Source organism: Thunnus thynnus, chromosome 12 (genome assembly GCF_963924715.1).
Source record: "Thunnus thynnus chromosome 12, fThuThy2.1, whole genome shotgun sequence".
In the NCBI taxonomy this organism is placed as follows: Eukaryota; Metazoa; Chordata; class Actinopteri; order Scombriformes; family Scombridae; genus Thunnus; species Thunnus thynnus.
Genome location: NC_089528.1, coordinates 33,446,085 through 33,463,199, shown reverse-complemented (window position 1 = coordinate 33,463,199; position 17,115 = coordinate 33,446,085). Strand labels below are relative to the sequence as shown.

General features: G+C 39.3%; 1 protein-coding gene across 2 annotated transcripts in view; it reads left to right on the top strand.

Annotated features, from left to right (window-relative positions):
- The window catches only part of pex5lb (peroxisomal biogenesis factor 5-like b), a 57,100-nt gene that overhangs the window by 12,308 nt on the left and 27,677 nt on the right, over positions 1-17,115 (top strand). Inside the window, exons 2-3 of one of the 2 annotated variants that reach the window (XM_067606986.1) lie at positions 7,554-7,643; positions 15,398-15,512. In XM_067606986.1, the coding sequence (XP_067463087.1) occupies positions 7,554-7,643; positions 15,398-15,512 (205 nt within the window). The remainder of the gene's footprint in view (positions 1-7,553; positions 7,644-15,397; positions 15,513-17,115) is intronic. The other variant, XM_067606987.1, reaches the window with a different exon arrangement.

The following is a 17,115-nucleotide window of genomic DNA, read 5'->3' as shown; positions in this document are numbered from 1 at the left end:
AGTGTCCTCTGCAGGCTCCTGTAGTCGTCCTGTACTGTAGTTACAGTGCGGCTGACTGAGGCACAAAGAGCCACAGGGGGAAACGCTCATACAAGATTAATTAGCGGTCGAGCTGCTGGATCATTGGACGATATAAATATCTAAACTCTCCGGGGTCAAATGTTCCTCCAGCAGTCTGCTGCTGCCGCCCTTGGCACAGTTTCACCAACACGACTTCCACTTCATGTTTTCTGTTTGACTGACTGCACCTGAGTCCAGCAGAGACGAGTATCTGCAGATACTGAGTCCCAGCTGACATTTCTATTTATCTAAAGCTCAAAGCTGACCAGCTCAACACTCCAACTTCAACCTGATGAAGACATCAGATAGAACAAAATGCACCTGAAACAAATCTGTTTACAGCAGCAGATTAGACATTAGAGCTGAAACAATCAACTAGTCAATCGTCAGGAAAAATTAATTGGCAACTAATTTGATAATCGGATAATAATTTAAGTCAATTTTCTGTCAAAAATGCCAAAATTTCACTTTCAAATGTGATTGTTTCATACTTTTCTTGTGATATATACAAATAAACGCAGTATTTCTAGTGTTTGCGTCCAATGCAGTGAGAAGAACAGACTGGAAACTAAACAACCAGTAAACAAACACAAGACTCAACACAGGAGGGCCGACTCCACTCAGCAGTTCACACCTGAAAGATAAGAGACACTCTTTTTAGGATAACGTGCATATTCTGGACAGAGAGGACACCTACAACGCTGCTCCTTCATCTCTTCCCAGTAGACTTAACAACCAGTCACACCTGACCTCGTGACAACTCCAACGACTGTTGTTTACATCTGGCCTCACCTGGAGCACTAGTGGTATCAACAAACAATACCAAAACTATGGACTCCCTTTAATTGAAGGTGCCAACGGTGTCTTACTGTGTTCTGTACAACGGTTTTCATCCAACAAAAGCAGCAAAGCCGTGTGCGTCAGTGTGTTTAGCGTCATGATGCTTCTTAACCAGGTTGTTCGTCCACTAAGTGGAGAAAGACAGATACAAGCAGCCAGAGACAAAGTTCCATAAATATTTCAACCTCACTCAGAAGTGAATCAGTTCGCTGCTGTACTACTGCCAAATCTCTGTTAACTGACCCCAAACCCTACACTTCTGATCTGATCTGATCAGAGGAATTCAGTCAATTCACACATTTTAATCATCTTTTTTCATATATTTCCTGACAAGCACCTTATAATATGCTGCTATGTAGTAGTATTATTAGTAGCATTAGTAGTATTAGTATTAGCAGTATTAGTAGTATTAGTATTAGCAGTAGTATTAATATTAGCAGTAGCAGTAGTGTGACAGTGTAAATCAGTGTAAGTCAGTGTAAATCAGTGTAAATCAGTGTAAGTCAGTGTAAATCAGTGTAAATCAGTGTAAGTCAGTGTAAATCAGTGTAAGTCAGTGTAAATCAGTGTAAGTCAGTGTAAGTCAGTGTAAATCAGTGTAAATCAGTGTAAGTCAGTGTAAATCAGTGTAAGTCAGTGTAAATCAGTGTAAATCAGTGTAAGTCAGTGTAAATCAGTGTAAATCTGTGTATATCAGTGTAAATCAGTGTAAATCAGTGTACGTCAGTGATGTCCAGGTGAAAGTGAGGATGCTAACTGTGTTTGTTGAGCTGCTGGAGCAGCACTGAGCTCAGCTCTGCTGGGACTCTCTGGGCTGATGGACTGTTTGCTCAGCACAACAGCAGGTTATTTTTAGTCCGACAGCATCTCCAGCAACACACACAGCTGTACGACCGACAATGTGACAGAGAGAGAGAACATACAGCAGCAGATACAGAAAAGTTCTCACTCTGCTTCTAATGGTTCAGACACAGAGACAGTATATGGAGGTAAAAGTATGTATGTGAATGTCTTTAAATCTTTTATAAAAAATGTTTTTGTTTTTAAATGTGCAAGCAAATAAACAAATAAATACATAAATCTAACTAACTAACTGATATAAGATGAGGTGATAACATTGGTCAGACTCTAGAGTAAAGTCATGAGAAGTATTACGTCGCCGCCAGACACTCGTTCATTAATAATCCTGCGGTGTTGCTGCTCTCATCCCTCCATCATGATTCATTGCTGTATGTGAGCTGGTCTAATAATAAAGCTGTGGATGATGTTTTATTGATAAACTCGTCCTGCACGCTGGGTTCACTGAGGCATATTTCACTCCGTCAGCTCGTCTCTCTGCCAACAGACGCCTGTCAGGATTCATGATTCTGTCATCTGAACTGAACTTGAGAAGGTGAACTTTCAACCTCACTGCAGCATAGACTCACCCAGAACACCTGTGTTGGTGGCAATGCAGTTGTTTTTGTAAAAAAAAGTGCAGATTCTGATGCATCAGCAGGAATGTTTTGGATGTGAAATGAGGTCGGCGCCCTGTGGGAGGCTTTTAGTTCAAAGACTGTTGATTTTAAGGAGGTTAATTGAATTAAACAGAAACACTAGAGTAGTTTATTGTATCGTTGCATCTAGATTGTACCTTTGCATTCAGATTGTATTTCTGTATCTAGATCATTGTAGGATATGCTAACTGTTTGTTGCTACTGTAACCATACCTCCAGATAATAACAGTGTTGGATATGTTAGCTATTTGTGCTAGCATAACACTGACTAGCAGTTTCCCCCTGTCCTCAGTTGTTACTACAGCTACACTTAACAAGTCCTAGAGATGAAACCTGTGACTATGAACGTTTACGGAAATTATATTGTGTTTAGAGTATTAAAAAGAACTGAACCTCTCAGTGCAGTACTGCAGTAGTATTTATTCTTACTGTATGCTGAAGTGACGTCAGACTGAAGGATCATGAAGATTAAATGACTTTTAGCTCTTTTCACACAAGAAACTGTTTGTTTCCCTCCGGCCCTCCGTGGGTTTAACATCTCCAGCTGCTAAGTGCTCACTGCTGTCAGAGGGAATATACTGTGTGTGTGTGTGTGTGTGTGTGTGTGTGTGTTCTGTTTTTGTCTTGTATGTGACCAGTTTTGTCTTCATTGGTGGATTTCAAATAAGTTGAGTGTTGAGAGTGTCTGATTAATTGATCATGTGACCTCCAGGAGTCTGGACTGTCTGAACTGCAGCTGCAACTCACAATTATTTTCATTATCAATTAATCTCATCATTATTTTCTCAATTAATTGTTTATTCCTTTAAAAATAAAAATAAAAAAATTGATCACAATTCCCCAGAGTTCAAGGTGTCGTCTTCAAATAGCTTTTTTATGTCAGAGCAACAGACCGAACCCAAAATAATTCAGTTCAATATCATGTAAGACAACCACAAGCAGCAAATTCCCATGTTTAGGACTCTGGAAACAACAAATGTTTGCTTGAAAAATGACTTAAATGATTAATCGACTGTCAAAAGTGTTGCAGAGTTCAGCTCTAGCTCTAGTTTTCAATATCTTAGTTGTAGAGGAAAGACATCTGAGAACCTGGAACCAATCCAGACACAACATGTGATGGAGAAGAAGATCCAAGGATACAGTGAAGTGGCCAAAGTCCTGCAGTAAAAAAGAAAGAGAAACGGTCAATGCAGATCTGAGGAAGATCCTGGAAGGACTCCAAGTAACAGCAGAGAAGAAGCTGGAGAGGGTGAGCGAACAGATTTATGAATACAGGGTAGAAAGGTTTGGAGCAAGAGACCCAAGGAAGAATAAATCAACAACAACCTCACCCAAGTCCAGAAGGCATCTGAGCGTCTAGTCAATGATGGAAGGGACTTCAGGAAGCAACAGAGGAAAGGTTCAATAGAGGAGAAGGAGGGAATTGACCCCCTGCAAACAGAACTAAAACAACGATGTGAGAAGAAAGAGAGGGCGAGAACATTGTACTACATGGATCCGTTCAGATTTGTGAAAGGGCTGTTCACAAAGAAAAACAGCGGTGCACTCCAAGTGTCAAAGAGGGAACTTTAAGATAATTTGAAAACAATATACACAGACAACCAGAGACATGAACAGAGGAACATAACTCCTGAGATGCCACCCGTTCCTCAACCAGAACACCAGTGTGATGACAGTAGGGAAGGGAAGATTCACTAGTTTGCATCGGTGCACCAGTGTAAACATTCATGATGCGATTGCCCCAAATAAAAAAGTGTGCACAGGACACAATTTGGGATGAACTTGCGATGCATCATTTCTAACATCTTTGCATTGGTAAAATCTGATTTATTTATATATAATTATTAGTAGAGGCCCTATGCCTTTATTATTTAGAAATGTGACCAATAATTTGATATTTAGATTGATTCTTCCTCTCTAAACTGTTTCTCAAGCGTGCTAGCATGCTACAGCTAAGTGGTGCACTGCCAAAACATTCTGGGTAGAACTCTTGCTCTACCATTATTGTTCCGTACATCAGAGTAAGTGGATTATTAAACTATTTTGACAGTAATTGTTTGGGTCACGGAGCATATGCATGTAAACTGGAGACAGAGAACATTACACCATAAAGGACATGTGAAAAGGCTGTTTGTAAAAGGTCCAAGTGCTTTTTAGAGATAAAAAAAGAAACAGCAGAAATGAGATGCTGACTGCAGTACTAGAAAAACAATTATGTAAAGTAAAAATGGCACTTTTTTTTTAGTTAAGTTATGATTTGATTTATGCTTAAGAAATAAAATTAACTCTCTGTACCATATTGAATTGCATGTAGCATCATTCTTTTGCATCACGTTGAATCACATTGTATTGTGTCGAATCATGTCAAATTGCACTGTATCGCAATAGGGGTAAATCGTAGTCGAGAAAGCTGTGAGGAAGGCAGCTCCAGGACCAAATGGAGTTCTCTACCGGCTGTATAGAAACACTCCAGATGTCCTGAGATATCTGTGGAGGCTAATGAAGGTGGTGGGGAAGAAGAAAAACATCCCAAATGCATGGCATAGAGCAGGGGGAGTATTCCAGGGAGTCAGTTCCAGCAAATACATCGTCTGAATGTTAAAGGGAAAGTTTTCTTCAGCATTGTTGCACAAAGGATGACAACCTACCTGAAAGACAACAACTTAATTCACACACAATGGACAGCGTTTGAGTTCTTCTGTGTTGCAGTGACCATCACAAAACAGATCTGCTGTTTTGCCCCACAACATCAGTACACCACGTCTTGGCAATAATGGCAGGATGCACTATCTCCCCACTACCCTTTGCCATGGCCATGGAACTTATCGTCAGAGGGTCCAAATGGGTGGTAGGAGGAGAACGCCTGCAGTCCGGACAAGGACTACCTCCCATCCGCACCTATATGGATGACATGACCACTCTGACCACAACCATCACATGTACAAAGCAACTCCTGGAAAAAACTTAATTCCAACATAACATGGGCCCAGATGAAGTTTAAGGCCAGCAAGTCCAGGACCATCTCCATTATCAAAGGAAAGCTCAAAGACCAGAGATCCCACATTGACGGAACACCCCTACCAGTCGTGTCAGAGATGTCAGTCAGGAGCTTAGCACAGTGGTACGATGCAAGCCATGAGGACTCAGACCAGAGTAAGCCATTGCAGGAAGAAACAATCCAAGGCCTTGCTAACATAGACAAGATCCTACTTCCAGGTAAGCTGTAACTTTGGTGCCTGCAGTTTGGATTGCTCCCCCATCTGATGTGACCTCTGATGATCTATGAGGTTCCCATCACCAAAGTCAAGAAGCTGGAGAGAACAGTCAGTACATACATCAAGAAATGGCTCGGACTCCCACGATGCCTCAACAATATCGGCTTGTATGGGAACGGGGCTCTGGAACTGCCTATCTGGTAGCAAGCAGAAAGTGGAACGCATCTGAGGGGGTACAGCAGGTGAAATCCACTCTCAGCATGGAGATACCGTGGGTCAAGGGGCGGCTTTGAGCTAGGCACAAGTAAACCCACACGGTGCAGAGCAACACCTGCCCAGAACCTGAACTAGTGACTTGGGGAAGACCCATCATGTCCCGTTTGCCACACACCAGCAACCCTACGGCACATACTCACCAGCTGCAAGACTAGCCTCACCCAAAGATGCTACATCTGGAGGCACAGCCAGGTCTTTTGGCAACTGGCACTAGTGCTGAAAGAAAGGAGGACTAACAACAATATCCTCTCTCCCCCAACCCCTGGCTGCTCAAATATCATGGCCTTTCCACCAGCATTAAAGGTACCAAAGAGGTCAACTGCAAGAAAAGAATCAAGCCTACTGAATACAGCCCAGGATGGGAAGATGAAGGTCCATCTAGACCAGAAGCTCACCTTCCCATCAGAGATCATTACAGCCAGTCTCAGGCCGGATCTGATTCTGTGGTCAGCCTCACAAAAGGCCCTGTTCATCATAGAACTGATAGTGCCATGGGAGGATGTAGTTAGTAAAATGTATGAAGTTTTCTGAACTAGCTGTGGAGGTCGGCTGCAGGGGTTTTGTGGCCATGTGACCACCAGGCTGCTGAAAGGGATGGGAGTCCTCCGACAGGCCCTCTGACAGGCTAGCAAGTCACTGGCAGAGGCCGACAAGCTAAGCAGCAACTGGCTCTGGCTGAAAAGAAACAACAGGAACTGGGTGGCAAGATGACCATCAGCCAGCAAGAGGGGTAAAAGCGGAGGGGGGTGCACCTTGGATGCCACGTGTCACCGTTGAGCCCTCTGGAGATGTCGTGGGCCTATCAACGAAACACCAAGGAAGGAGGCTGCCCTCCTGATGACCCCAGTGAAGCGTTTACCCCCTACCGCCACTGAAGGAATGATTGCCGGTTATAATACGGGATTATAAAGCCAAGTCTCAACTGAACCCCAGCTGCTCTGTGACCTCTGGCCAACCCTTTAGCTAAAGTTTTAATCCTTTTCTCAACAAATCAACTTATAGTTTTCTTTGTGAAAAACCAATTTAGTAATATTTAGTTTTAGTAATTTTTGCTCACAAATTTCTTAATTCATGCTCTAGAATTGGTTTGTTTACACTCCTCTCCTGATGCATGTCCACCACAGAGATGTACATACATACATATTTGTACTGACGATTTTATTTGGATAATAAAGTAACTTCTTTTGTGACAAACTCGTCATATTCACACAAAGAATCTAATAAAAGGAACACAGATACAAAGTATTCTGATGTAATCATAATCATGTCACATGCTCATTTATCTCTGGATTTATTCATTTTTTTTCAAGATGTTTTCTTTCTATAACAGTTTGAAATTCTTTATTCATAAGTTAAACTAATTGTTTATATATGTTTAGATTGTTAAATAAGGTTGAAAAATGATTAAAAAGTTCAGCCTCAGCAGCCACATGATTCTACTTCACTTCCTTCCTGCATGTTTTTCTCTCTTAAAGGAAGATTTTATTAAGATTTCAGGGATTTTGTTGTTAATATTCATCCCTCATGAAGAGTTTGGCTCCAAAATAAAGACAAGAGTCAGGAAAGAATCTAAAAAAGTCCAAATAAGCGGAGTCAGCGTTTGTTTTTAAAGCATGTTGGTTGCGTCTGTTCTCCTGAATGAACCCTGTCGATCTGCCTGTTGTAGGGGAAAGGGGTCGTTGCCATGGTGCTGAAGGAGCTTCCTGGTAAAAAGGCATCCTCAGAAGGAAACCCCCTCCTCACCGTGACAACCAAGGTTGGCATGACGACCACGCTTGTTTTTTTTGTTTTTGTGTTTTTTTTTTTTTTTATCTGGAACTTCTCAGAAATTCCTTTTTAAATTTTTCTTCTTCTTATAGTTTTTCTTTGCTTTAAACTCAAAACTGCAGAGATTTAATGAACTAATTCACTATTTTAATTGATTATAAGTCAGGCAGGACTACAAATACACAAACTGCACATATTTCAGTTTGTGTAAAATGCAGCTTCAAAGACTTTGAGCTTTGACTCATTCATTTTATTTTATTTTTGTCCTTTTTGCACTTTAATAACCAGTTTTTGTTGCTGAGATCCAACAAGATGAGCAAAATGATCAGCTTTAAAGAAAAATCAGTTAAATAGAAAATTAAAGAAACAAAATCATGTGATCCATCAACATGATCTACAAAGTATGTCGCAATAAATTGTCACATTAACAATAAATGTAATAATACATATTTTTATACAGCAGCATACGTCCTCCTGCTGACTGACTTTTTACATGTTTGTCTTAATGAATTTCCAGTCTGACCAGTTAAAGATTCTTTAGGGACCAGATGCACAAAGAGTAAATGTATTTACAGTCGTGTATGTGCAGTCTCCTCTTGGGGATGTAGACGCATCCTGATCAGCTGTTAGCAGATCAATACTTGTCTCTGCTCCACCAATCATCAGACCTGTCAGTGACAAACAACAAATTTCACTGATCGTGTCTCATCGTCTCGACGCCGCCGCGTCTGTTTACAGTTTCACATCTTATCATGAATTCATCACACGAACCTGTAAACCATCACCGGCGCCGATGTCTCGATCGTTAACCTGAAGAAAAACGATCAATAATTTAGTTCACAGAGCTCGAATCCAGGTAGACTTTACAAAATGTTTTGGATAAAATGAAAAGATCCTGAGCACAGAGACATAAAATGATGGTAATGTTTCATTTAATTGCAGGTAATCTGGTGCACGTTATTAGAAAAAAATGGAAAAAAGTTTTCAGTAGGTTTAATTGATCAACTCATTATGTTTGTTTATTAGACTCTTAACGATTCTTTAACTGACATAAAATACTTAACCCTTTCATGCATGAATTATTAAATCACAGAGTAAAAAAAAGTTTTTATTGTTTATTTTTACTCTTAAACAAGTGAAAAATCACGTCAGTAACTTTTTTTTTAAATATATTGAATTTTGAAATGTGTCCACTGTAGTGAACACCATCCATCAACGGAGGAAAAAGTGATTAATGGAAATCAATATAGACAAAATATATATATATATATATATATATATATATATATATATATATATATATATATATATATATATATATATATATAACTGTAGACGACACTCTGGGGGTTCAACAGCTGGTAGTTGGGACGTGATGCTACAACATAAATGGTTCAAGATGGCTTCCAACTATCTGCCCGCTGTAGTGGACACCGTGCATGAGAGTTAGTTGTGTATTAGTATTATTAGAGGCATATTTGATTCTTTCATTTCTCAGATACGACGTTACATCCTGAGAATGAACAGTTTCACAGCAGCAATCTGAAGGAAATTGTTGAAAAACTACTTCTGAAACTTATTTGACATTTTTTAATGGTAATTTTAATAATTACTGTTACATAACTGCAAATTATTCTAAACATTTCCAAGAAATTAGTATAAAATGAAGTGACCTGTAAAATAAAGCGTTACCAGAATGATTCCCTGAATGTAGACAGGAAGTCAGCACACAAAAGTAATTTAATTAGAATTAAATATAAACTGCAAAACAAACACACAATCAGTGTAAAGTTATTTATATATTTATATATTTTAGATTCTGCCTCATGCAGGAAGCTCTAACAGGTTTAACTGTCATTCTAGTAGAGCTGCAACAATGATTATTTCAGTATCAATTAATCTATCGATTAGTTCCTCGATTAATCGATTGGTTGTTTGGTCCATAAAATGTCAAAATGGTGAAAAATGTTGATCAGTGTTTGCAAAAGCCAAAGACATTCAGTTTACTGTCATAGAGACTAAAGAAACCAGAAAATATTCACATTTAAGGAGCTGAATCAGAGAATTCTTTGACTCAAAATGATGAATTAATTATCAGTTAATTTTCTGATGATGGATTAATCAACCGCAGCTGAGTTGCAGCTCTGATCTCGTACGTTGTGTTAACTCACTTCATGTTTTAATCTTCATTTCTAAAATGACTCAAATCTATTAATCGATTATTAAAATAGTTAGTGATTCATTTAAAAACCAGAAAGGACTCAAACTGATTAATGAAATAATTGTTTCAGTTGTTGGACTGATGCCTCGATGGGCGGGGCTGGTGTCTTGGTGGGCGGGGCTGAGGTCTCGGTGGGCGGGGCTGAGGTCTCGACGGGCGGGGCTGGGGTCTCGGTGGGCGGGGCTGAGGTCTCGGCGGGCGGGGCTGGGGTCTCGGTGGGCGGGGCTGAGGTCTCGGTGGGCGGGACTGAGGTCTCGGTGGGCGGGGCTGAGGTCTCGGCGGGCGGGGCTGAGGTCTCGGCGGGCGGGACTGAGGTCTCGGCGGGCGGGGCTGAGGTCTCGGTGGGCGGGACTGAGGTCTCGGTGGGCCGCTCTGAGGTCTCTGTGGGCGGGGCTATGGTTTCGGTGGGCGGGACTGATGCCTCGATAGGCGGGGCTGAGCACTCGGTGTGCAGCGCAGCAGAGGAGAGACAGTGAAGCTTTTGAAGGACTCGTTGATGACAGCTACACTCGTAATGTTACTGTAAGTGCAATAAAAGCCAAGAGGAATAATATAATTTAATCTGCACAATGGATGGACACACAACGGGGGGGGGGCACAGATTAACATGTGCTATATTGGGATAGGTATTGTTATCGGGATATGAGATTTGTTCGTATCGCCCAGCCCTATTTGTATTTTTATATTCTCATTTCGTGTTTTAATCCTTTATGAATGATCTCCTCGCTGTAAATCACTTTGTCAGATTCAGGGTATCTGAGTGGACGTTTGTCTCCGCAGTGAGATATCTGATGAGTCTGGATGATGTTTGACGGACTGTCGTGCTGCTGAGCTCTCCCACAGGATTAAATACAAGCGTATTCCAGTTGACATGCGGACGTACATGGCTATGTGGATTAGGATTAGGAAGGCAGACACACACAGATCTGTGGTCCCGTTAAATCAGGCCTCCGACTGAATTCAAGGTTGTGCTTTGTCCCGTTTCCCAGAATGCCTTTCAGTAACCCCAGGAGAGCTGCAGGCAATTTGGAAAACAAACATTCGATGAAACATTTCGACATGTTTTCAGTCTACGTTCACAGATGTCTGGTCGAGTGTTTCTGTGTCTGCAGTAGATTAGTCGATTAATCAGTTAGTCGCCAGCTGTTACGTTAATCGCCAACTGTTTGCATAATGGATTAATCAATTTGTTACTTTTTTTTAAAAGAAAAAATGTCCAAATTCTCTGATTGCAGCTTCTGAATGTGAATATTTTCTGGTTTCTTTAGTCTCTGTGACAGTAAACTGAAGATCTTTGTGTTGTGGACAAAATGAGACGTTTGAGGACGTCATGTTGGAAACACTGATCCAAACAACTAATCAATGTATTTAGATAATAATTGACAGATTAATGGATAATGATAATAGTTGTTAGTTGCAGCTCTGGTCCACAGTGGAAGACGATCGCTCTCCAGTGACACCAGTTAATCAACCAGTCTGGTCAGACCACAACATCAAATAATAACTTTAATTGTACAGAATTTCACTACTTTTTAGTTTATTTAAATGTTACAAATGGCAGAATAATAGTAATACAATTTAAACTGATAGTAGTAGTTCTACCTAAAAGAGTTTTAAGATGTTTCTTAAAGAAATTCACAGAAGCTTGATGTCAGATATTTGGGTTTAGTTTATTCCAGTTTCTACCTCTGCAGACTTTGTCTGAACCGTTGGTACATTTAATACTGAAGTGTTCAAATGAAACAAACAAGACATGAAACTAACATGACGTTAGTGGAGCCACAGAGACACTAAATAAAATAACAATATATATTAATACAGTCAGTCAATAAGTGATGAACATAAAAACAGGACGGCTTGGACAAAATCTTTGGTTGGTCCAGAAACTAAAGACGTGCTGATGCTTTCTGGTCTGAAGCTGCAGTTAGAGTACATAAGTATTATGAGCTTGATGTAGTTAAAGTATTGCAGTAAAAGTACATAAGTATTATGAGCTTGATGTAGTTAAAGTATTGCAGTAAAAGTACATAAGTATTATGAGCTTGATGTAGTTAAAGTATTGCAGTAAAAGTACATAAGTATTATGAGCTTGATGTAGTTAAAGTATTGCAGTAAAAGTACATAAGTATTATGAGCTTGATGTAGTTAAAGTATTACAGTAAAAGTACATAAGTATTATGAGCTTGATGTAGTTAAAGTATTGCAGTAAAAGTACATAAGTATTATGAGCCTGATGTAGTTAAAGTATTGCAGTAAAAGTACATACATATTATGAGCTTGATGTAGTTAAAGTATTGCAGTAAAAGTACATAAGTATTATGAGCTTGATGTAGTTAAAGTATTGCAGTAAAAGTACATAAGTATTATGAGCTTGATGTAGTTAAAGTATTGCAGTAAAAGTACATAAGTATTATGAGCTTGATGTAGTTAAAGTATTGCAGTAAAAGTACATAAGTATTATGAGCTTGATGTAGTTCAAGTATTGCAGTAAAAGTAGTGGTTTGGTCCCTCTGACTGATATATTATTATATATGACATCATTAGATTATTAATAGTGAAGCATCAGTGTTAGAGCAGCATGTTACTGTTGTAGCTGCTGGAGGTGGAGCTAGTTTACACTACTTTATATACAGTTAGCTAGTTTAGTCCAGTGGTTCCCAACCTAGGGGTCGGGCCCCTCCAAAGGGTCAGCAGATAAATCTGAGGGGTGGTGAGATGATTAATGGGAGAGGAAAGAAGAAAAAACAAAGTTCTGATACACAAATCTGTTTTCAGTTTTTGGACTTTTTCTCTAATCTTTGATTTTTGCTGAAATATTGGATCATTTGAACATTTATTGAAATGAAAGCATGTGAGAAGTTTAGAGGGAAAAATCACTATTTGGTGGAGCTGTTAACAACTCATAGACATGTGAAATGTGACCCCGACTACACACTGCTTTTTGTAAGACGTCAAAAGCCAAAAAGGTTGGAAACCACTGGTTTCATCTTTAACAATGTGTTGTATTTTAAAAGCTTGTTATATTATCCATTGTGTCAAATCTTCATCTGAAAAGTAACTAAAGCTGTCAAATAAATGTAGTGGAGTAGAAAGTACAATATTTCCCTCTGAAATGTAGAAAGTAGCATCACATGGAAATACTCAAGTAAAGTACAAGTACCTCAACATGGTACTTAAATACAGAACTTGGGTGAATGTACGTAGTTACTTTCCATCACTGATCAGCAGTATGACATCATGTGTAGAGAGATAAATGTTTCGTTGACTCTCTTCCACCTCTGGAGTTTAAACTCCTTCAGCCTGTCGTCAGTTCTTCTTCTTCTTCTTCTCTTCGTGCTGTTTGCGTTTGTCCCGTCAGCAGCAGCTCTGATGAATTAAACATTTAAAGAGATTGTAACTCAGAAATCAGCAGCAGCTGTGCACATGAATGGATTTAAGGATTAAATTTGTATCACTGAGTCCTCTGCTGCTCTCTGAAAATGTTTCCAGGCTTCACACAAACACAACTGCAAAATCGTTCTTTACGCTTTTAAAGACACATGAAACCTGAGTTTAGGACTCATTTAGAAACATTTCTAGTTATCACGTCGTCCTTTTATAATGGGATCTGTGGATGTTTCTTTTATTTTTCTCACTTGCTGTTTTTCTGACATATCTCCTTTTTTTGCCAGTTCTTAAAACACATGTGGAACCTGAACGTAGCTTCAGTAAGAGTGAAAGTGTTTGTGTGAACCAGCAGGAATCACTGTAACGGAAGAAATGCATCATTTCATACAAACCTCAAACACAATGATGCTGTAAAAGTGGAATTTCAGCCAGGAAGTGAAATGTTAGCATCAAGCTAACAGATTAGCGCTTGCTGTCAGCTTGTTGTTGCTGCAGCTGATAAAAAAGTTCAAAAAATGGAACATTTAGTTTGTAGATTATAAGATTTATTGTATATTGGAACATAGAGCTGCTTCACAAACATCACAGTGTTGACAGAGCTGCTCACTGCAGGTCCGGTTGTGGGATAAACTTTCAGTGTGATTGATCTTTTTAAATGTCACAGCTGTCATCAAGCCGCATTTATGTTGATTCTGTCGGATGATGTCCGACAGATGGATGATAAATAAGAGATAATTTTATAAGTGCAGCAGCAGCTTGGGGATGACTGCTGGTTTGGGTTAATTAGACATGATGAATCACTCGTTTATATTTGTTCAGTTGACTTTATTGGTGCTTCAGACGTTGATCTTCGGAGCTGAAACTGAGGATCATTTTCAGTATCAATGAATCTGTTATTGACTTGACTAATCGGTGTCAGTTGTTTGGTCCATAAAATGTCAGAAAAACGGTGAAACGTGTTGATCAGTGTTTCCCTGTTGAGCTGCAGGTGGAAGTATAGTAACAAAAAGAGGAACTTTGGCACTAAAAAGACTGTAACGCTGAAAGATATCTACTTGATTTGACTCATTTGGACACTGAAGCTTCATATTAGCTTCAGACTGTGGATTTTGTCCTCCATCACTTCCATTGTAAGGTCATTATGAAGGGATCTTCTAATGGTCAGTATGAACAGGAGGAATGATTACAGCAAGAAACACACTGACTGTTGGTTTAGCCTCACAAAAGAAACATAACAGGAGGTAAATATTACCACTGTTTTATTACATTTTGTTTTGTTTGTTTATTACATTTTATAGACCAAACGATTAATCGATTAACCAAGAAGTTAATTGTTTGTTGCAGCCTGATGTTACAGCTGATCCTGATCCACCAGAGAGAGACTGTAGTTCATAAATCACTTCCTCCAGGAAATTTTGAGTTTATAATTCAAGAAATCTCCACAATATTTATGAGCTGCAGTTTAGTTAAATTACAGCAACTTTTCTGCATAAACGTCTGAATCAGCAGCTGCTTGTGGTTTGGACCAATCGTGGCGTTTGGTGTGGCGGCAACTGACGACAAATCTCACCTGCCAACAAACACGATGCCATAGACGAGCAAAACTATTCCCAAATGTTCCCAAATGTTCCCAAATGTTCCCAGATGTTCCCAGATGAGGTTTGATTCAGTGAGTCAGGAGACATAATCTGCCTCAAACATAAACATCCAACTAGATTTATTTTAATAACATTATTGATGATTTTATTTGCTGCTGATGTTGAGCTGAAAGTTTATTTAATAAAGGTTATAAATGGAACTCAAGTACAGTATTTTCTGTTTATAGAACATTGAGTCCTCATGGTTCTCATGTTCAGCTGAAATATAGTTGTTTCTGTGATCTGCAGGAAGTCGTTACATACGACTCTTCACTGGTACCAGTTTAAATAAATCACATTATTTTCCCAGTTCCTGTAATTTTACCACAAAAAGAGCAAATAAAACATCACAAATTATATCAAAATTTTTGAGAAAAGCTGCTGCAAAGTCAAACATTTCCGGCCACAATAATGACAGAAATCCTGGGTGAGATGGTGGTGAGTGATGAAGCTCCATCAGATGTGAGAATGTGTCTGACTCAGTGTTTGTGTCTCCAGCTGGTCGGCGAGCAGCAGGAGAGTCGACCTCTGCTGAGTCCCTCCATCGATGACTTCCTGTTGGAGAGCCGGAGCGACGCCCCCTCCACCCGACCCCTCACCTCCAACACAGCAGGTAGACTCCTGTAATTATACACACACACACACACACACACACACACACACACACACACACACACACACACACACACTCACACACACACACACACACACACACACACACACACCCTGTCCTCCACAGCTCTGCAGGATCCTCTGCTGCTCACAAACACCTCCATCCTCTCTGCTCTGTTTGCACCCACCTGTTTTTATACTTGTGAATAAATTATTTTAATTGTGTCACGCAACTAGACAAGTTCATACAAGTCAGTGTCATATACAATACATTATTATATATGACATCATTAGATTATTAATAGTGAAGCATCAGTGTTAGAGCAGCATGTTACTGTTGTAGCTGCTTCTGTAAAAAAACCAGCTTGTAGATTTTTTTAACCATAAATTAGAAAAAACATTATTGGAGACTGAAAATGTCTCCAAGCAGCAACAAATCAAACTTCATCTTCCAATGAAACAGACACATCAGTACACTTCATTACACACTGATTTAAGCATTGTAGTAACCTAACGTAACTTGTTGTAACGTAACGTAACTTGTTGTAACGTGACGTAACATGTTGTAACGTGACGTAACATGTTGTAACGTGACGTAACTTGTTGTAACGTGACGTAACTTGTTGTAACGTGACGTAACATGTTGTAACGTGACGTAACTTGTTGTAACGTGACGTAACTTGTTGTAACGTAACGTAACATGTAACGTAATGTAATTTGTTGTATTTTGCAGGTGGTTCAAATTGTTCGAAAGAACTTCAAAAAGTGTTGAGTTGGTTTATTTGGTCATTTTTCTTTAACTGACAGAAAATACTCAGTTCTCAGTGAGGAGTTTCGTCTGTCAAACTACATTTTAGCATATTAGGTAGTTTATTAAAAACTCTATAACAAGCACATTTCCTGTAAACTACCACATGACATCATCCTGAGAATGAACAATTACACAACAGAATCAACCTGATCTGCTACGGCACTGAAAACTGACTGTTTTCTGTCAGTTAACTGTAAAGAGTCTTGACGGTATGACGTATGAACCCAGATGCTCTATAATGGGAACTAAACTTAAACACTTTTTCAGTTTTTTTCTTATAATTTGTACAAAATGTCCTAAAAATTTAAATACCTGCAAATTACTCAAAAGATTTCCAGGAAATCTGTATAAAATCAGGAGACCTTTAAAATAAAGCGTTACCAAAATAAATTAATGTTAAAAAATATGAATGTGTTTGTTTCCTGAGAATAATAATCCTGTTTATTTTTCACCTTCTGTGGTCGGAGGCTGTACGTCGTGTTGTCTGTCAGAAATAAAACAGTTGTTCTGAGCAGGACAGTGGAGTAAAGAGATGGATCAGACTGATGGTCAGGCGTCCTGCTGGGAAATCTCTCTTTATAAATGATGTGAAATATTGAAATTTGGGGCTAGTTGGACGTAGCAGATAAAAGTCTTTACAGCTGACTGTTTGCTGAATGAGACGCTGCAGGATGTGGATGAAGTTTTAAAACATGGTTTCAACAGCCTGCTGGAGGTCAGGAGGGAAAGATGCATTTATGAATAAAATGTCACAGATACGTTTAAAATAGAATCAGTATTTATAAAAATGAGT